This window comes from Diadema antillarum, unplaced genomic scaffold, assembly GCF_040938485.1.
Source record: "Diadema antillarum isolate AM-2024a unplaced genomic scaffold, OU_Dant_1.0 scf00000103, whole genome shotgun sequence".
Lineage (NCBI taxonomy): Eukaryota > Metazoa > Echinodermata > Echinoidea > Diadematoida > Diadematidae > Diadema > Diadema antillarum.
The window spans coordinates 5058042-5076210 of record NW_027270992.1 but is presented as its reverse complement, the minus strand read 5'-3'; the positions used below and the strand labels follow the sequence as shown (position 1 = coordinate 5076210).

At 37.6% G+C, this 18169-nt stretch overlaps 2 protein-coding genes across 2 annotated transcripts in view; one reads left to right on the top strand and one right to left on the bottom strand.

The window, feature by feature from the left end:
* Positions 1-4001: 4001 nt before the first annotated feature.
* On the top strand, positions 4002-6250 carry LOC139718955 (dynein light chain Tctex-type 5-like). The gene is made up of 3 exons (XM_071630401.1): positions 4002-4213; positions 5137-5293; positions 6092-6250. The coding sequence occupies exons 1-3, from the start codon at positions 4002-4004 to the stop codon at positions 6248-6250; spliced, it is 528 nt and encodes a 175-aa protein (XP_071486502.1).
* A 10993-nt stretch (positions 6251-17243) lies between these two features.
* Positions 17244-18169, bottom strand: part of LOC139719036 (protein patched homolog 1-like) — a 79948-nt gene continuing 79022 nt past the window's right edge. The window contains exon 25 of the mRNA XM_071630480.1: positions 17244-17747. Within this exon, the coding sequence (XP_071486581.1) occupies positions 17244-17747 (504 nt within the window). The remainder of the gene's footprint in view (positions 17748-18169) is intronic.

The following is an 18169-nucleotide window of genomic DNA, read 5'->3' as shown; positions in this document are numbered from 1 at the left end:
TGCTTTAAATGTGTGATCAAAGATTGTTCTTTCAGGACTGTAGGACTGTTATTCTGGACATGCTAGTTCTTCTCTACGTTACATATCTTAGCTTCTGCAGACATATAAAGTGAGATGGTATGTATTTTGTATGCTGCAAGTGTATCACCAAGCCGCGCTTGAGTATTTTCATAAATTGTGCAATGTTTACACATTTTTAGCAAAGCCTCAATTTCTTTGACAATGCTCTCTTGACTCTTTTCTTTTTGATCTGTGACTGACACTGAAGTTAATACAATGAGATCATGTTTCAATACTTCAACATATTTTGACTGACAGTCTCATATCTCGTATAACAGGGCTCCACACTAACTTTTATTTTCGGTGGCCCAAAGGCAAACATCCGACCTTTTTTGGTGGCCCGATCAGGCCACCAAATTATTCATTTCTGAAATTTTGGTGGCCCGACGTGCGTTTTTGGTGGCCCCGGGCCACCGGGCCACCGTTAGTGTCGAGCCCTGCATATAATATATAAAATATATAGAATGAGGGAGGGAGTTTTGGGCCACTGAAGCATTTTAGCCATTTTTTTTTTTCAAATTTCTTTCGTAAAGCTGTACAAAATGTGTATTTGCACAACAGTTGTGAGGAAGTGAATATGTGTATCCTAGGGCCCCAGTTTACAAGAACTTTTGCCATAATCCTATAAAGGTATGGCAATGAGGGCAGTCTAGGTAGGCCCATATCTTCGTATTTACACACTTAAGGAAGCGCAAAATCAGACTTGACTTCCAAATTCTCAGTTTTTAAAGTGAAAATAGGAAGTGGAAAACTTCATGTCTCGGAACCAAAACTCTTCAAGTACAGTAGGTCGCTGGTAGCTATAACCTTGGATGTGATATGGGTGACTACTCTTCAGATGGTGTGAGCAAGGATTTGATTTTTGTTTTGATTTGATTTATTCCCGCATTCAATTAAATACAAATTTCAAACGGACAAAGACAAAGAATAACAAGTGCAGTGAAATAAAATGATAACAGTACACAAATAGATACACATTTTAAAGTAATTGCATTGAGCGTTATACACACACAGAAACATAAAATAAGATATACAGTATTTTTCAGTAAATAACAGAGATAATTGAGTGCAGGAGACTGTCATTGTGAGTGATTAAGCTTGAAATGGATGAAGCCTCATAAAAAGACTATCTGGCAACACAACTCTCTTGGAGGAAATTAAGTGATCAGGTGGGTGCAGTGCAGTTGCAGGTGTGGGTGCGAAAGAAAAGATAAAGGTGAGCAAAGATACAGTATGATCCAAAGTTTGCCAAAACGGCTGGAAACTCTCAACCCGGCTGAAATTACCCACACTTACTCTTTTCGTATAAATGTGACCGTGCACCACAAAACAAACAAAAAGTCGCCATACATGAAATTTTAGTTAAGAGCATATTCTGAAAGAGCAGACTTTAAGCTTTAAAATGATGTATAACTCAAACCAAATGGACTCTAGTTACCTATCTAAATATTGGAAAGAAGGCACACAATCAGGAAAAGTGTGAACTGAGAAAAGAGGCTCTAAAGTACAGTGTCTATCCAAGCGCTTAATCTCTACCAAGCCGTGCTGGCTGTGCGATGAATGGGACAAAAAACAGGATGTAAACCACTGGAGTAACAACAATGAAGGAATTATCAGATTTAATTGAAATTGAGCATGCCTTATTGACACATTCTGTCCTTAATGCCAACTTTCAAAGCAGTAGCATCATCCTTTCAAAAGTTATAGGAGTTGAAAGTGAAGAGAGTGTACAAGGTTTTTAAGAAATGAAAAGGGGACTCTAAAGACACACTTAATCACACTATTCTTCCAAAAATGTTCGAGATAAACTGCTAAAAAACACACTTTCCCGCCCGTTTTATGATCCAAAATTTTAGCATAGTGTAGAAGAAGCCTTGCTCTTTCAGAAAATACGAAAAAGTCAAGATCGGCTCGGTTGACCCATTTCACCTATTTTCAGTCCTCACACAGAATTATTGTATGCGACTTTTTGTTCGTTTTGTGATGCACGGTCACAAATATGATATTTAAGTTTCTTATCTCTTGCAGAAGCTGTCATGATGGAACTTGTCCAGTGAAGGTGGCATAGAATCCTGCACCCAGAAAATAGTCTTTCATTTCTTACTCCAGGACAGATACAGGACAGGTTAGTGAAGTACTTGCTTGGTTTACTTTCATCCCTGTGTTTGATATTACACTCAATGATACTTCCTTTCCCATTAAATCTATTAATGAAATAGAATAAAATAAGATAAAAATGCTCTCTAGGACTCTTTGAATATACAGGGCCCATTTTATGAAATCATCACATAAAGACCTTTACAAATGTCTCAGAATGGCCAAAGTTGCTCATATGTAGTTATGAGAGATTTGCAAAGACAAGTAAATTCCATTTCATGAGATCTGTCATAAGTGTGTCTTATGAGCAAAAAGTCTCTCTTTAAGGTATGGTACAGATTTAATTGAGATGGGGCTTCATGTTTCCAACCATTAAGATAATGAAAAAGCATACAATTCTAAGAGGAATTCAAAGTGTATTTGATGAAAATTGGTTTTGAAATGGCTGAGGGGTCTAGGGCAGTTACCCCCTGGGCAATTACCCCGGACCCATCCCCTGGCCCTAATCCTAATCCTAATCCTCAACCAATCCTAACCCTAACCCAAACTCCTAACCCTAAACCTAACCCTAACCCTAATCTTTACTCTAACCTTACCACTACCCAGTAATTGGGGGGGGGGGGGTAATTGCCTGGATACGATGGTTGAGATATCCCAAATTAAAGGGATAATACGATATTGGTGGAGATGAGAATTGGGCTTTTAACTTTTTGCGAGATGCCAAGAAAACACTTCTGAAATAGTACAGAGCATACCATTTTAAGAGGAATTCAAAGTTTATTTGATGAAAATCGGCTTTGGAATAACTGAAACATCCAAAAACAAAGTAAAACAAAGTGATAGTAATGAAATATGGGTCCCACACATTATTGGAATCGTTCTGTTTTGGATATCTCAGCCATTTCAAAACAAATTTTCATTAAATAAACGTTGAATTCCTCATGTAATTACATGCTCTTTCATATTTCATAAGAGGTTTCTCATTATCTAATCCAAAAATGTTAGAAACCTGAAATTAGGTCTCAACCAAAACTATATGATCCCTTTAAAGAGGTCCTAACAAAAGTGGGACCCACCTTTTTTGGACCACTATGTTTTACTTTGTCTTTTAATCCATTGAGGACGGGCTGATTTTGCTGTAGCATGCATCCTTTACGCACCTGCCCGAGTATATGCTGATTAGTCTTCAACGAGATAAAGTTAAAGCTAGTAAAGTCTGCATGATAGCTGATATTGACTTATCTCATTGTAATTGAGTTTTTACTGAAGTGTTGGTTTTAAAATGTCGACATGACTTTGAATTCTTGTAAAGATTAAGATTGATTATTTTGATGACAGGACAAAATCAAGACTTTAGAAGTTACCTGGCAGTCTCTCCCCACTTTTTTTTCCATCACCAAAGCTATGTGACAGAACCAGACTTAAATCTGATTTCACTTTATTGGTGGTGAAGAAGGCTGCAAACTTTAAGTAGGATTATGCATATTTTCTCAGCAGTAACATAAAAAAAATTACATCTTAGGGTCACATAATGAAAGGTAAAATATTTTGAAGGAGACATCAAAACCAAGTACAAAACATGGTGACTATTCATATTCCAGTACTTAGAGATTTTCTGTGATCACCTGTTTTATGATTGAAGAGAGAGAGAGAGATCTGAGATTTGCCCATTTTAAGTTCATGTGCTTGAAAATATTGCTTTATTTTATTACATATGGCAGACAGATAGTGTTTGAAGCCCCTTTGTTTGATTCTTTGTTCAGGGGGTCCTGTGTGTTCCTTGACTTGACTTCTCTCAGCTGCTGTGCAAAGGGCTAAGGCAAAACCACACACCCCCTGCCACCATGAACCGCCGTGCCACCCTTCATGCAGGGAACATTCATCCCGCTGCTGCCAAGGGCAGCTTGTTTGACCTGTCCGGTGGACGGCGCCCCCACCATGAACAGGGTCGCAGCTACATCTCGCTGGGCGTGGCCCCCAGTGACGAGATGGAGGAGTACCATGCCAAACACCAGGTGGAGTATGAGAACACCTACCGCATGGAGCCCAGGAACAGGTTGGTTCCAAATACATTGTACGCTACTCTCCTGTTCTATTTAAAGGACATGTCCACCTTCATATACATGTGAACTGAGAGAATACAGACATATTAATAGAAAACATCAGTGAATGTTTGAGGAAAATTGAACAATCCATGTAAAAGTTATAAATTTTTTAAGGTTTCAGTGCCGCCATCGCTGGATGAAAAGACTACTACAGCTTGTGATGACGTGTAGAATTATATCAAGAAAATATAAAGAAAAAGTAACATATTTTTACTTTGTTCATATAATAAGAGAGCACTTGACTTGCCTCTTTCAGAAGGCAGGGGAATAATATTACCCTTAACATGCATCAGTGACAAGTCGAGGGAATGTGTGCTTTTTTCAAAAAATAAAACTTTGTGAAATTCTGTTTATATTTTCATCATATCGTTCTTTGTATGCGACATTAAAAACTGTAGTAGTCTTCTCGTCCAGCATTCACTGAAACTTTTGAACGGATTGTCCGATCTTCCTCAAACCTTCACTGTTGTGTTCTACTATCAATATTGCTGCATTCACTCAATCCACATGTATATGAAGGTGAACTCGTCCTTTAAACCTTTTACATGCCCAGGCACAAGAACTTGTCAGGCTATGTCATCAGCATTCAGAAATCCATCCAAACTCGGACAAAGCTCGAAAGTCAGCAAGCCCTCCTTGGATGTAGCAATGTGCCTCAATAAATCCAGTAGGAAGGCCATGGCAACACAATAGAGATTAGGGATCTAGCTGTCATTTTTTACTGTCTTTCAGTGATCTTTCAGAGATCTTGCCCTATATGGAATGGCGGATGTAAATGTTTACTCTATCTAATGTGTCATTTGGTGTAAGAAAAAAAGAAGAAGAAAACAATTGTGAAGAAAGATATTGCAACTGCTTTGTGATTGGTCATCAGGTTTGTTGCTGAGAGAGTTGAGCCAATCCTGAAGGAGATTCTAGAGAAGCACCTTGAGAAAGCTGTATACGAGCCAATCCAATGCAGCCAGCTTGCCAAGACTGTGGTAGCGGAAATCAAGCAGCAGGTGAAGGAACTCAACTTTGAGAGATACAAAGTAAGTGGTCTGTTTAGTGTTTAGAATATAAGGTTTATTCATTGATAAACCATTATGCCACAATTAAGTAGTGTTTCATAGTTTGTATTTTGGTCAGTAAGGGCACAAAGAACTTCCCATACTTTGCCTACAAGAGAACCAATGAGGTATAAAACAATATAGCCAAGAGTATGAATTTTCATGATGAGAAGCAGCAATAAAGACTGCAGTATACATTGATGTTTGCAGTTCTCTGTCCATTTTAGAAACATTGACTGGTGTAGAAACTCTATTTTGGATTATCAACATTCTACAGCAGTGTGTGACAGGTGAAATGTTATTAGTGTTTGCAAGGTACATCTTGCAAGTTGTTTCATGTAAGTCTTATTGCTTTTGTGGTGCTTGTGTGGTATTGATGCCAAATATTACTTCTTTCTATTCAGGAGAGATTTCTTGTATGTTTTGTTGTCTTGTACCACTTTTTTTTTTGGTTATCTTTTACCCCCCCCCCCCCCCCCCCCCCCCCCTCCTGAAGAAGTGCTTTTGTGTATGGGCTCAAGTATACATACCACTGATAAGATGCATTATGTGAATAAGTAGATGCAAAATATAGAAGTCAAAATTGAGATGGAATATGACAATAGAATTCAGAAAGCTATGAATGTTGGGGAAGAACTTGAAGAAAACAAGACACCAACAAACCAAGTAGGCAGATATGTTGTAGTACATTTATCAACATACAAGTTACAAAGTAATCCTAACAGCAAACCTAGATATATGTTCTCTGAGTGTCGTCTCACTTGCCGTCCTCCGGCTCAGATTGTCTGCCTGGTGGACATCGGAGAGAAGCGCAGCCAGGACTTTCACATGGGCAGCCGCTGCCTGTGGGACTCCCAGCGGGACACCTTTGCCACAGCGTCCTACGAGAATACATCCATCTTTGCCACGGCCATCGTCTTTGCCGTCTACTTCGAGTGAGCCTCATCGATGACAAGGCAAGAGCTCATCGATTTGGATTTATTTGCGGTGCCTTTAACTCGATGACATTTCTTGATTTCATGAACAAACTTTTTTTGCAGCCAAATATACTTCATTTTCAAACTTTTACGAACCACAATTTCGGTGCAAGGAAGTCTTTGGTGCGATACAGACAGACATGCATTTGCAATTTAAAGAGAACTACAGCATATAGATACCCCCATCTTTCAGCTATCATAAAGAGGTTCTTTCTCTAAAATGCACAAGTTTGCAACTGATTGACAAATTGCCCTACATCGACATAAATAAGCACTGAATTGATCAGTGTTTTGTTTTGATCAATTCAGTGCTTATTTATGTCGATGTAGGGCAATTTGTCAATCAGTTGCAATGAAAACATCTCGACGGAAGAACTTCATAAAAAATTTGAATGCACAAGTTGTATCCAGTGATATTCTTTTGAGGCACTGCAGGAAATATCAGTCATGCGTGCTTCCTAAATTCAACGAAATGTAACAGTGCAGTAATCTGTGTATGCTTTCTTTTTCAAAAACAATGAATTGAAATTCTATGAAAAGGTAATTGAATAAGTGTTCGATATTGATAGAATTTCTGTGATTATCAACTGTGATTATCAACACAGTTTAGTATGTAGATATGATGACATGAAAATTACACATGTACATAATGCAATCTTTGGTACTTGCAATTCTGAGTGTTTATGATAGGAAACTTAGAATACACATACAGAGTGATTACTGCTGTCTTTACTTTGAAAACCATTTGAAACAAAACTGATAATTTGATCAATCTCTCCATATGTGCAGTTATATGATATGTCAAACTCAGTCTGATGGTGCAACGGTTGTGCTCTGTGTTTACGCTTTGTGATTATAATTCAACGTTGTTCTGTGCCTTCACACTATTACATCAGTAGGTGAACTCTGTAAACCCTGAAATGTACACCATGTTCATTGCATTTTGTTCTCTCTTAATTGCAATACCGAAGACAGCAGCACATTGTGTTACGGATGATCATTCAGCCACGTAGATGAAATGATGTGTATACATGCAATTTGTATTCAAAATACAGTGTACATTATACTAAATGTTGACATTCTTCTTCTTTGTTGTTGTTGTTGCTAAATGTCACATTTTGAGCATCAAAAAGCCATTATATAATGGAGGTTTGACCAGGGAGTAGATCATAGAGTCATATATATATATCTCTTCTACCTCCCTGGTTTGACACTACTGCCACTTTTTGCAGTCAAGCGGGCTGCTTTGAAGCCCAGTGAGATGATTATGTGGTAGTCTATTTCCAAAGTTGCTTTTCTTGCCAATGGGAAATTTGAAGCATGGGAGAGATTACATCCCTCGATCGCACATCATAGATGCATTTCAAGGGCAACTTCATTAAGAAAAAATGTGCTCTGTAGCACAACGTCAACTTCCTTGATGAGTGTAGTCATATTCCATCTACCCGCTGCACAGAGCTAGATGTGCGTTGATAGAGGGAAAAAATCTAATCATCTAATGGGAGGGTTGGGGTGGAGTTACTTGAGGAGAAATGACAACTTAAACAACTCACAGGATCATAGATGATACGAGTGCCAGGTTTAGCATTGTTCAGTAAGTTTCATTGTACATGTATTATATACTGCAATACCCAAGTCTATGTTGCAATAGGTGTGAGTAGAAATTAGTTACAGTATAGGCTTTCTGTAGATTCTTGCCCCAATACATATTATAGAGAGGCAGCATTATTATACATTGTACTCCATTACAACTCGGTACTCAATTTTATTTCCAGATTCATTTTAGTAGCCTTTAGGAGCCTTTTTAATCAAAAACATGTATACTGTCTATACTTTCAGTTCATACGCAAGAGGTATGTTGCAATAGTGTGAGTAGTTGGTAGCATACGATTAGATACAGAATGTCTTCCCTATGTATGTATATATACAATGTACTGTATACGCCATATATTTAGCGAGTCTAATTTTCGTGAATTGGAACTTCCCAACGATTTCGCAAGTTTTTAATTCACGATCGTGGAGTCCTGTACTAAATAGAGAAATGTACATCACAGTCATAGCTTGATCAGAGTCAATATTTCTTTAATTTTGCGAATAGCACCGGACTCGTGAAATTCGCAAAAATAAAAACCTCACAAAATATTCGGCAGTTACAGTACATGTATTAGCATGCCTGGCCCATTACTGTTTTTTTTTTTTTTTTTTTTTTTTTTTTTTTTGGGGGGGGGGGTGAGGATTCTAAGGCATTCTTGAAACTTGGTGCACACAGAGATTGCATTCCTTTTAACACTTAGATATCAGGAGATTGCAAAGTAAGAATGATCTTGACTGTTTGTTTTGTTTTTTCTCTCAATGCAATTTTCCAGGAAAGCACCAATCAGCAATGATGTTGTATGTACAGAATTGATTAGCAGTATGATCTTGTTTCAGTGCATTTATTACTTTCCAGTATTTGCTAATATGGTTATGCAATGATGCATTTCTGTTGTCCATTGTTTATTTATTACTTTTAAAGTGATATGATGTAAAATATGTTCAGGGTAAAGGTATTGTTGCCTCAGAAAACACTTAACAGGAATGTGTCAATTTACTTTCATTGAGAAAAACCCAGGGATACAGGAATAAACCTTTTATTTCATAAACATCACTTCAAAAGCTGTGTGTCTTTGATTTGGAGATGGATACATTGCCTGATGGCTCTGTTAAAGCAGGACAGCATGACTTGTATAGAAACGCCCATGGTAATGAAATTTTGTTAGCGTCTTAAAATCTTCTACCACTGCCAGCCTAAAGTGCCGCACAAAGAGTTTTGTTTTTCTTTTTCTTTTCTTTTCACGAAAGTTCAAGATGGATGTAATTGCAAATCTGTTGTACTCCACTGAAATTCAGTAGAAATCCATGGCTAAATTGCTTTCATACCAATCAGATACAAGAGTATGCATCTCTGTATTCAATAGTTTTGATTAGCAAGCATACAAACTAGGGAGATAGGCTTTGTAGTGTAGTTATGATTGTGTAGTACAGGTACTCAGATATAATGTCCTTTTTCTCTGTCCTGCTTGGATATTTTCTTGCTTTCTACAAAGTAGTGTGATTACCAAAACTTTCACTGCAGCATCATACTGTTATGTTATCAATGCAATATTATTAAACAGAAAAAGAACATTGACTCTTCTTACTTGTATTCTAGAGATAGCTACACTGCTTTGATCAGACATTATACAGGTATACAATGTTATCTCTGCCATCGATGCTCCTTGGTATTATTTCACTGTCATTTACTTATACAATGCATGTTACCATGATTTTATTGGTAAAAAACAAATAAATTGTTTCCCTATGTTATACAGAATGAGTAGAAGTACACATTGTTTTTTGTGTTTGAATGTAACTAGAGCTGGAAAAGAAAAGATAAGAAACAAAAGATGTACTAGACACAAGCACATGTACAAGAAATATGGTCACAGCACAAATATTGCACTCGTTTCTTATCCTGTTTGTACAGGCTACGCAGTAGGTAGGTAATACCTGTCTCCTCCATACAGCCTCAAGAAATATTCTACATGTTCAGAATTAATCCACTTGCTAGTCTCATCAGATATCTCATAATACATTATCCGTATTAGATCTCGACTTAATTTCAGGCAGAGAATGTGTTTGAAGATTTAAACATGGCTGCTGCGCACAAGCTGACTGTGATGCCACTGCTTCTCATGCAATCGCTACAAATGCCCTAATTATATACATAACTCTCTATTAACATTTTGTGAAGCTCATTCATCTTGACCACTGACCAAGGCTTGACCTCTTTGCACAAAGGAAATATTTCCAATTTGTTTCTATCAATTCCACCGAATGAAACTGCCATTGAACTTTAACCCGGAGAAATCTACTGTATGGCCAGAAAATAACATTTTAACTATCAATTTTTTTTTACTCTAGACATTTCATCCCTGTAATTTGAGGCATTTGTAGTATTCATTTCTATCTTTCCTACTACACATTGTAAATTATTTCATCAGAGGATGTGCCCAGTTGAATTCATGAACAAACAATGGCACTTTAAACTTGAGTACAGTCAACCTTGCTTAAGTTGACCTCGCTTAAGTTGAATCATCGCCTAAGTCAAAGGTCTTTCCGACTTCTCATCTCTTTATATTCTATTAATTTTAATCCCTCGTAAGTTAACTTTTTTTCTAAGTAGAAGCTATTTCGTCGGTCCAAATAGAATCGACTTGGGCGAGGTTGACTGTACAATTACCTTTTTTTTTTCCCGTGACCTATCAGGGAAATGATTTAAAACTTACTTTTACCGTCCAACAACTTTAAACCATACTGACAATGACCTTATTCAGCTTTTCATCGCTACCATTTCATGGATGTGTATTTGTAATTGTGTAATTACTGTTTTTAAAGCCATTTCCAGCCAAACTTCAGTGAACTTTGACCTTTGGCCTTGAGGGATTTTTCGTAGCATTTAACACTGCATCTACACCTGCATCATGGTACCCTCTAAACAGTCACTGGATTGTTTTGTGACTTTCTTGCATTTTCTGTAAGTATGTTACATACCTGGGTACATACATGAATATTCTTCAAGGAATGGTATAGTTTTGGTTGGGATGAGAACTTGCATTTTAACTGCAAGATAATTAAAAACTACTTATGTGAAATATTGAAGAGCATGCAATTCTATAAGGAATTTAAAGTTTATTTGATGAAACTCAGTTTTGAAATGGCTGAGATATCCAAAAACAAAGAGGTCCTAATACAAGGTTGGGCCCACCTTTTATTATGACTACTTTGCTTAACTTTGTTTTTTGATATCACAGCCATTTCAAAACCAATTTTCATGAGATAAACTTTTAATTCATCTTAGAATCGAATGTTCTTTAATATTTCACATAAGTGTTTTCTAATTATCAGGCAAGAAGTTAAAACCTGAATCCTTATCTCAACCAAAACTACATACCATCCCTTTCATATTAGTATTCTACCCCATACCCACCTCTCTCTCTCTCACACACACACACACACACACACACACACACGGTGGAAAGGAAAGCATATGAGAAAAAACACCTGCACATCAGCGAGCCTTGTGGACCGGTACATAGCTGCATCTAAAGTTCTAAAAATCAATGTTTCAATCCATCACAGCAACTACAGACAGACAAGCGAAACATATTGGCATTTTTAAAATTTCCATGGTATTTTATTCTCAATAAAATTTTCATAATACTTTTTTGACTGTCCTTTGTACACACGTCTCTCAGTTCCAACATACACAGAAACTGCAACGGATTAAAACAAAAAATGATTCAGAAACGTCTGAACATCTACTCTCGGGACAGACGTGGAATAAATGAACAGTACATTACAATTGTACAGCAAGATGTAAAACACACATAGACCCGATTTTTTCACTGTACATAGGGTGTAAAAAGTCTGAAAAATTAGACCATGCAATGCGTTCACTTGTTCCCTTCTTGCAGGCAAAAAGAATGTGCACTTACTGGATATTCTGCAAAGCTACATTTTCTCTTGGACATTTTCCGTAGTGGAAACTTTGACTCTCTTAAATCCAGTCTCAAAGTACAGTAGGTTAACTTGACAGAAGTATAAGACTGCTCCACAACAAGTTGGTGTCAAATTTGAATGATTTAGCTCGACTGCACGAAAATGGCATTTACTTATTCACAATCAGTTTTCTCAATAAATGGGGAAAATTTGGAAGTCACACTTGTTGACAAGAACCAATTCAATGTTATTTCTCGTGTGTAACATTTCTTAGTCTTCAGAACTGTGCATGTAAACACTGGCACAAAGAAGGAACGCATTTTCAACACAGTTAACAAGTAAAGGGGGAACCTCTTTATAATGAGCTCCTAGGGTCCTGTAATATTTTCTCATTATATTGGCTATCTCGTTATACCAGGGATATACAAACAAAAGAATATAAAAGAATTTGGAAGTCACACTTGTTGACAAGAACCAATTCAATGTTATTTCTCGTGTGTAACATTTCTTAGTCTTCAGAACTGTGCATGTAAACACTGGCACAAAGAAGGAACGCATTTTCAACACAGTTAACAAGTAAAAGGGGAACCTCTTTATAATGAGCTCCTAGGGTCCTCTAATATTTTCTCATTATATTGGCTATCTCGTTATACCAGGGATATACAAACAAAAGAATATAAAAGAAACAGGACCAGCAAAACTACCTTGTTATAGCTGGTATGTTGCCAGATCCAACCTCATTACAACAAGGTTCCTCTGTATTAAAAACATATCACACTTCCTGCAAAGAATAACTCTCCCATCCTACAAAACATTCATATCATACGTCGTCTGTACAGGTTTCAATGAGGCACGTAAAAAGGCAGAACTATATTCACATGGATAAATACTTTGGCAGTGAACATTGTATGACTCGAAATCCGACATCATTTTTCATCATCATTAATAAATAGGCACAAAAATAAAGGCAGTAAAAAAAAAGACATACACAAGACAATCTCGCTGCTAACAGACACACAGTCACTTCCTGAAAAAGTTGTCCGACACCCGGGGAGGTGGGACCTCGACGGCCTAACAAAAAACCCTCCAAGAGCTTAAAAATCCATTGCGTAAACCGCAGTGTGTTGGATCCATTATCGACCTGATATTCACATAATATCGAGTTGTTTATTGATGACGAAAAAAACCTTGTAAGATACAAGAGGAGCAGTTGAGTAAGCAGCATGATTTAACCCTAACTAGGCCGGGCTATTTAGGTAGTTGATAGAGCCGGGGGGGGGGGGGGGGGGGCCTCCCAGGCCCCCCCTCCAGATCTTGGCCGTCGACCGCGCGATCGCGACGAAAATTGGCACACACATTGCCTATGATGTAATCTAAAATACCATGAAGTTAATTTTTCAAAAAATCATCATTTATGCTAAATTATGCTAATTTATGCATGATGATGCATAAAATCAGACTAATTGGTATAAATCACAAAATAAAGCTCAAAACAGGCACATTTTTTGTGTGAATATTCTTTTTAGTGTCCTTAGCAAATGTAATAAAAAATAATTGTGATATGAGAAAAAATTCTTAAGTATTTTATTGTTTTTCTAATTTCTTATGTATTTCTTTGTTTTTTCGACTTTATGTTTTTCATTGTTTTTTCGATGAAATTTGGCCGCGACATCGCTCCGAACAAGAAAATATGTTATTCATTGATTTTAATCAATAAAACACCAAAATAATCATGCTTTTATGAAATTTGCCAGTAAGCACAGTTTGCATTGAAATTGTACACGAATTAACGTTTTTGAGCAATTTTTGGTCTGACATGCATGTACATATTTATGCGTAACTTCGGAACCGCGCGCCCGGGCGTCGCAAATTTGGTGTCAAAAGATGCGGGAGACTCGAAAGAAAAAAGTCATGAAACGTCGCGGCAATAGCTTTTTGCTATTGCGATACATCGCGCGGAACGTCGAGGGGGGGGCCTCGGAGGCCCCCCCCCCCCCCCCCCGGCCTAGTTAGGGTTAAAGACCAAGCTTGTTTGGTACCAGTTCAATATCATTTTTGTTTAAATTCTTTCCTCCTTTTTTTCCCCCACCAAATGCTGAGCAAGGTACTGTGCAGCTTACCAGTATCAAGATAAACTTGGTCATTAAAAGCGTAGCAAATACCAGTCTGAAAAAAAGACAAATGTGTCGTGTCTACGCATCAATGTCATATTCAAACAAGGTGGCATGAAGTTCCCAGATAATATGGAAAGAAAAAAAAATACTATATGCACACTAAATATGAAATGAAGGTATGATTTCTGTCATATAAAAACTAACTACGAAAAAAAAAGAAAAGAAGAGATAATGTACCCACTTTGGCATAAATCGTAAGGCGAGTGGAAACACGCTTAATTTGACACATGGCATATATGAGTTTCTGTAAACAGAGCTGCTTCCGATATAATAATACTTCTTGGTTGGCATTTCCCGCACAAAGGTAATACACGGACAAAAAATGTACTGCGAACAAATGGAGGGCATTAAAGAGCACGCATTAGAAGTCTCGCACATATGAACCTTAGAAAAAGGAGAAAATAATATTCCTGAGTTTATGGCACAGATAATTGCGAACACTAATTTCCACTTGCTCGCAAATTGTTGGCCACTGTAAAGTCAAAGTATACATACATAAAGCATTATTTGTCTGCAACTTTAAAATTCAACACCCCTTTTTCCACAAATGATTGGAAAGAACAATCACTTCTTTCGAGCGTGCCTTTTTAAATCACGCATCAGCAGGCTTTGCCTACTCAACTCATGGAAGATTAATTAAAAGAAAGAGCCAAATTTTTAAACAAAGGGTAAAAGGCACTTCTGTTACTTCATCTTCAAAAAAAAAAAAAAAAAGAAGAAAATATGAACCTATATAAAGCAGTATTGATTCAAAGTATATTACAGAAAAAAAATAAAAGTTTTAGAAGACTGGTCTTGATGAAAACATTTGCAAATCAATTTCTGGTCAATCAGCAAATATGAGGTAACTGACCCGTCACAACAAAACCAATAGGATAGTGTCACATCCTTTTAATACACATGTGTTCAAAAAAACATTTTTTCTCCCCCTTTATTAATGCTTTTCTTGGCAGATTATGACAATAATGACTACTGTTGAGCCGGTAATGATAAACATTGGGGTATGCATTTCCCATCCCACCTCTTAAAGATTACAATTCAAAAGAGAAAAAATAATCATAAATCATATAACTCTCATGATGAACAGGAAAAAGCTTCTTTTTTTTTTGAGTGACAGAGTGATTTTTCAACATTGAGTCCAACCACAATCTTAAACATATCACACTCGAACGATGCCTTTCTGCATTTGTCATAATTTCATAGACAAACTGGATGATTTATATGATTTTAGAAAAAGTGGATAGTTTATAATCTGGGGATATGGGCATACAATTCAATCCGGCCAATTTTCATCTGTAACATCACGATTCTTGATGAAAGCAAATACACATTTTTTAACAAGAATAAAAGTGTATACCTGTATCTATTAGTCACACATAACTTATTTTCATTATAAACACTTACAAAATATATATATCTTTTATATATATATTCTAGCTTTCATGGGCATATATCATAGTGTAAAGAGGGGAAACATAACATATTACTGTTTCCTAGATGAAAAGTCAAATAAGCATAGTATGTACTACACAGTGTAACATTTGGCACATGCAAAAGTTTGTTCGTATATTTACAATGCATTAATGTCCCCCTACAAAATGAGGGAACATAACACGTATGAAGTGTCTCAATAAAATTTGAGCACTCTATTCTGAACATATACCCGAAGGCTACAACTATCAATTCTCAAAAACAAACAAAAAATAGACTTCAAGAGGCAAAGTTTCCCTCAGAAATGGCTAAATTCTCTGTATCTTTACGACTGTACAAACATAAATACAAAATGTTATACATATATTCATTAGAAACATACATACATGTACATACATACATGATATAGTATTTAAAACGAGGTACCTGTTTTTCATAACTACAATTTTCTGTACAAAACTGGCATTGTTTACAACAACAAAAAAGAGACAATCATTCAAAGAGCAAAGGCTTCTGCCTAACAAAATTGTCTTATACAAAATGATGTGACGGAACACAAAATGTACATTTTGTACAATCACAAAATGCAGATATAGATATGTGCACTGGTGAATACACAGGCCATATCGCAAAAAAGGGATTACCGGTATATGATTTTTTTCCCTTCTCCAATGACCAAATATAAATAAATAATAGATAATCTTTACAAGTCTTTTATATCCTATTCACAATAGAAATATATATAAGTGATTTTCTTCTAATCCAGGGAAGAAATTAGCACCACATTAATTTGTCCGTTGTTTTGTTAGTTCAAACACAACCCTAGAAACATTGAGAGAGGGCGCACTCCGCCCAGACTCCTTCGTCAAATTCTTGCCGTTTTCTTCCCTCGACCCGTCCGCCCAGAGTAGACCCACGGGAGAAGCGATGGGATGGGATGGGACGGGAGGACCACAGCATCCATTCACCAATCAGAAAAAGAGGAAGACAGCTGCTTTGTCGATTGCATTCTCGGTAACTATGGCGACACAGGCTCCAGACCTAACAACAAAGGCCAAGGGAGACAACAGAGTGAGGAGCAGCTACATGGCTGGCAAAAAGGCGTCGTAAACATCAGACAGCAACAAAGACTACAGTCTTTGTGAAACTGATCACAGATACTCACTTTGTTGCATGACATTTCATTTGAAAGCAAAAGGCTGAAAACTTTTTTTTAAAACAGCTCAAAGCTGTTAACAGTTTATACCGAATGAAGTCTACATGTGCCTTCTGCTCTGATTTTGAATGTCTCTTCAAGACTTATTGAAACAAAAAGCAGAGTGCGAAAGATTACTTATACCAGGCCGTTTCCTACATCTATGATTCTGAAATCTCAATAGACCTTTCACAGGGCCTACCAGGTTTCTACAGACCACAAGTTGAATGACCACAGGATATGAATGTGCCAGTGGCAGTAGTAGGAGGGTTTTGATTGCAAAACGAGTCAACTTCAGTCTTATTAATTTAAGATACCTGAGATAACAAGCTGCTAAAAGAAAGAAAATAATAAGAAAATATGGGATGCTTTCAATCATAACTTCAAGAATATTCCTTGTTATGAAACATGTGGGGTCATCACTGAAAAGATCTTATTTATCTGATGATGGACTTGCTTTAAAATGTTTCCACTTGGCACTCGATCCATTTTGCAAGTGAACTCTTCCATTTGTTGGTACATTTTTGTTCCCTTTAACACCATGAGGGACTTTCATAATATCAACTCTCTCACTTATACATGACTAGTAGTGATGGCATTAACAGCTTCTCAACTGGCCAGTGTACCAACCTTAGCTAAACTGTTGAGTCTTGTTGAGAATTGCCCTCATTGGACTCTGAGCTCCCCTTGCTTGGCTCTTCGACACTCTCGATGCATTCCAGCTTCACCTCTCTCTCCAGGGCATCCTTGCCCTCCTCTGGCCGCCGGCGCCTCTTCTGGTGCCGCGGCTCGTCCGCCAGCACCGTGCAGGCAGCGCCGTGCACGATGGAGACGCGGGCCGTCGCCGTCACCGTGGTGACGTGCCGCGCCAGGTGGGGCGAGTCCGCGGGCGTCGACCCGGACGAGGAGGACGACGTCGAGGAGTGCGGGTTGGTGGAGAACGGGAAGGCCTGGTGGGCGAGGCGGGCCTGGTGTCTGGTTTGGTGGTGGTGGTGCGGGTACTGGTGGTGCGGATGGTGATGCGGGTGGTGGTGGTGATGGTGGTGGGGGTGTCGTCGTGGATACTTGCTGGTGGATCTGTGGGACCGTGTTCTCTGGGCAATAGGGGAGTCTTGGTGACCAGGGAGACCATGAGTGGCCTGGAAAAGAGATGATAACAATCCACAAAACCAAAGAGATATATCAGCAAATCTGACACAAAACTTCATTTCCTCAAAAAAATTTTTGGGAAAGGCTGAATCACTGTTGTTACATGGCTCCAAAATTACAGTTACAAAACTTACCTGGATAACTTCATAGTTATCTATAACTGTCTGTAGAGGAATGTTGTGTTTTTTAACCATCCAATTCATACTTACAGGGATGGTTTAGTTTCAGTTGAAATGGGGCTTCAGTTTTCCAATGTTTTTGATGACTCTTTTTGAGATAATGAGAAACCTCTCATGAAATATGAAAGAGCATACAATTCTAAGAAGAATTCAAAATTTATTTGATGAAAATTGGTTGTGAAATGGCTGAGATATCCAAAACAAAACGCGATCCTGATAAAAGATGGGACCCA

Bases quoted from the DNA above. Each gene is read 5' to 3' on its own strand.
- LOC139718955 (XM_071630401.1), top strand. From the start codon at position 4,002: ATGAACCGCCGTGCCACCCTTCATGCAGGGAACATTCATCCCGCTGCT. The intron at 4,214-5,136 runs GTTGGTTCCAAA...ATTGGTCATCAG, and splicing joins CGCATGGAGCCCAGGAACAG to GTTTGTTGCTGAGAGAGTTG. The intron at 5,294-6,091 runs GTAAGTGGTCTG...CCTCCGGCTCAG, and splicing joins TCAACTTTGAGAGATACAAA to ATTGTCTGCCTGGTGGACAT.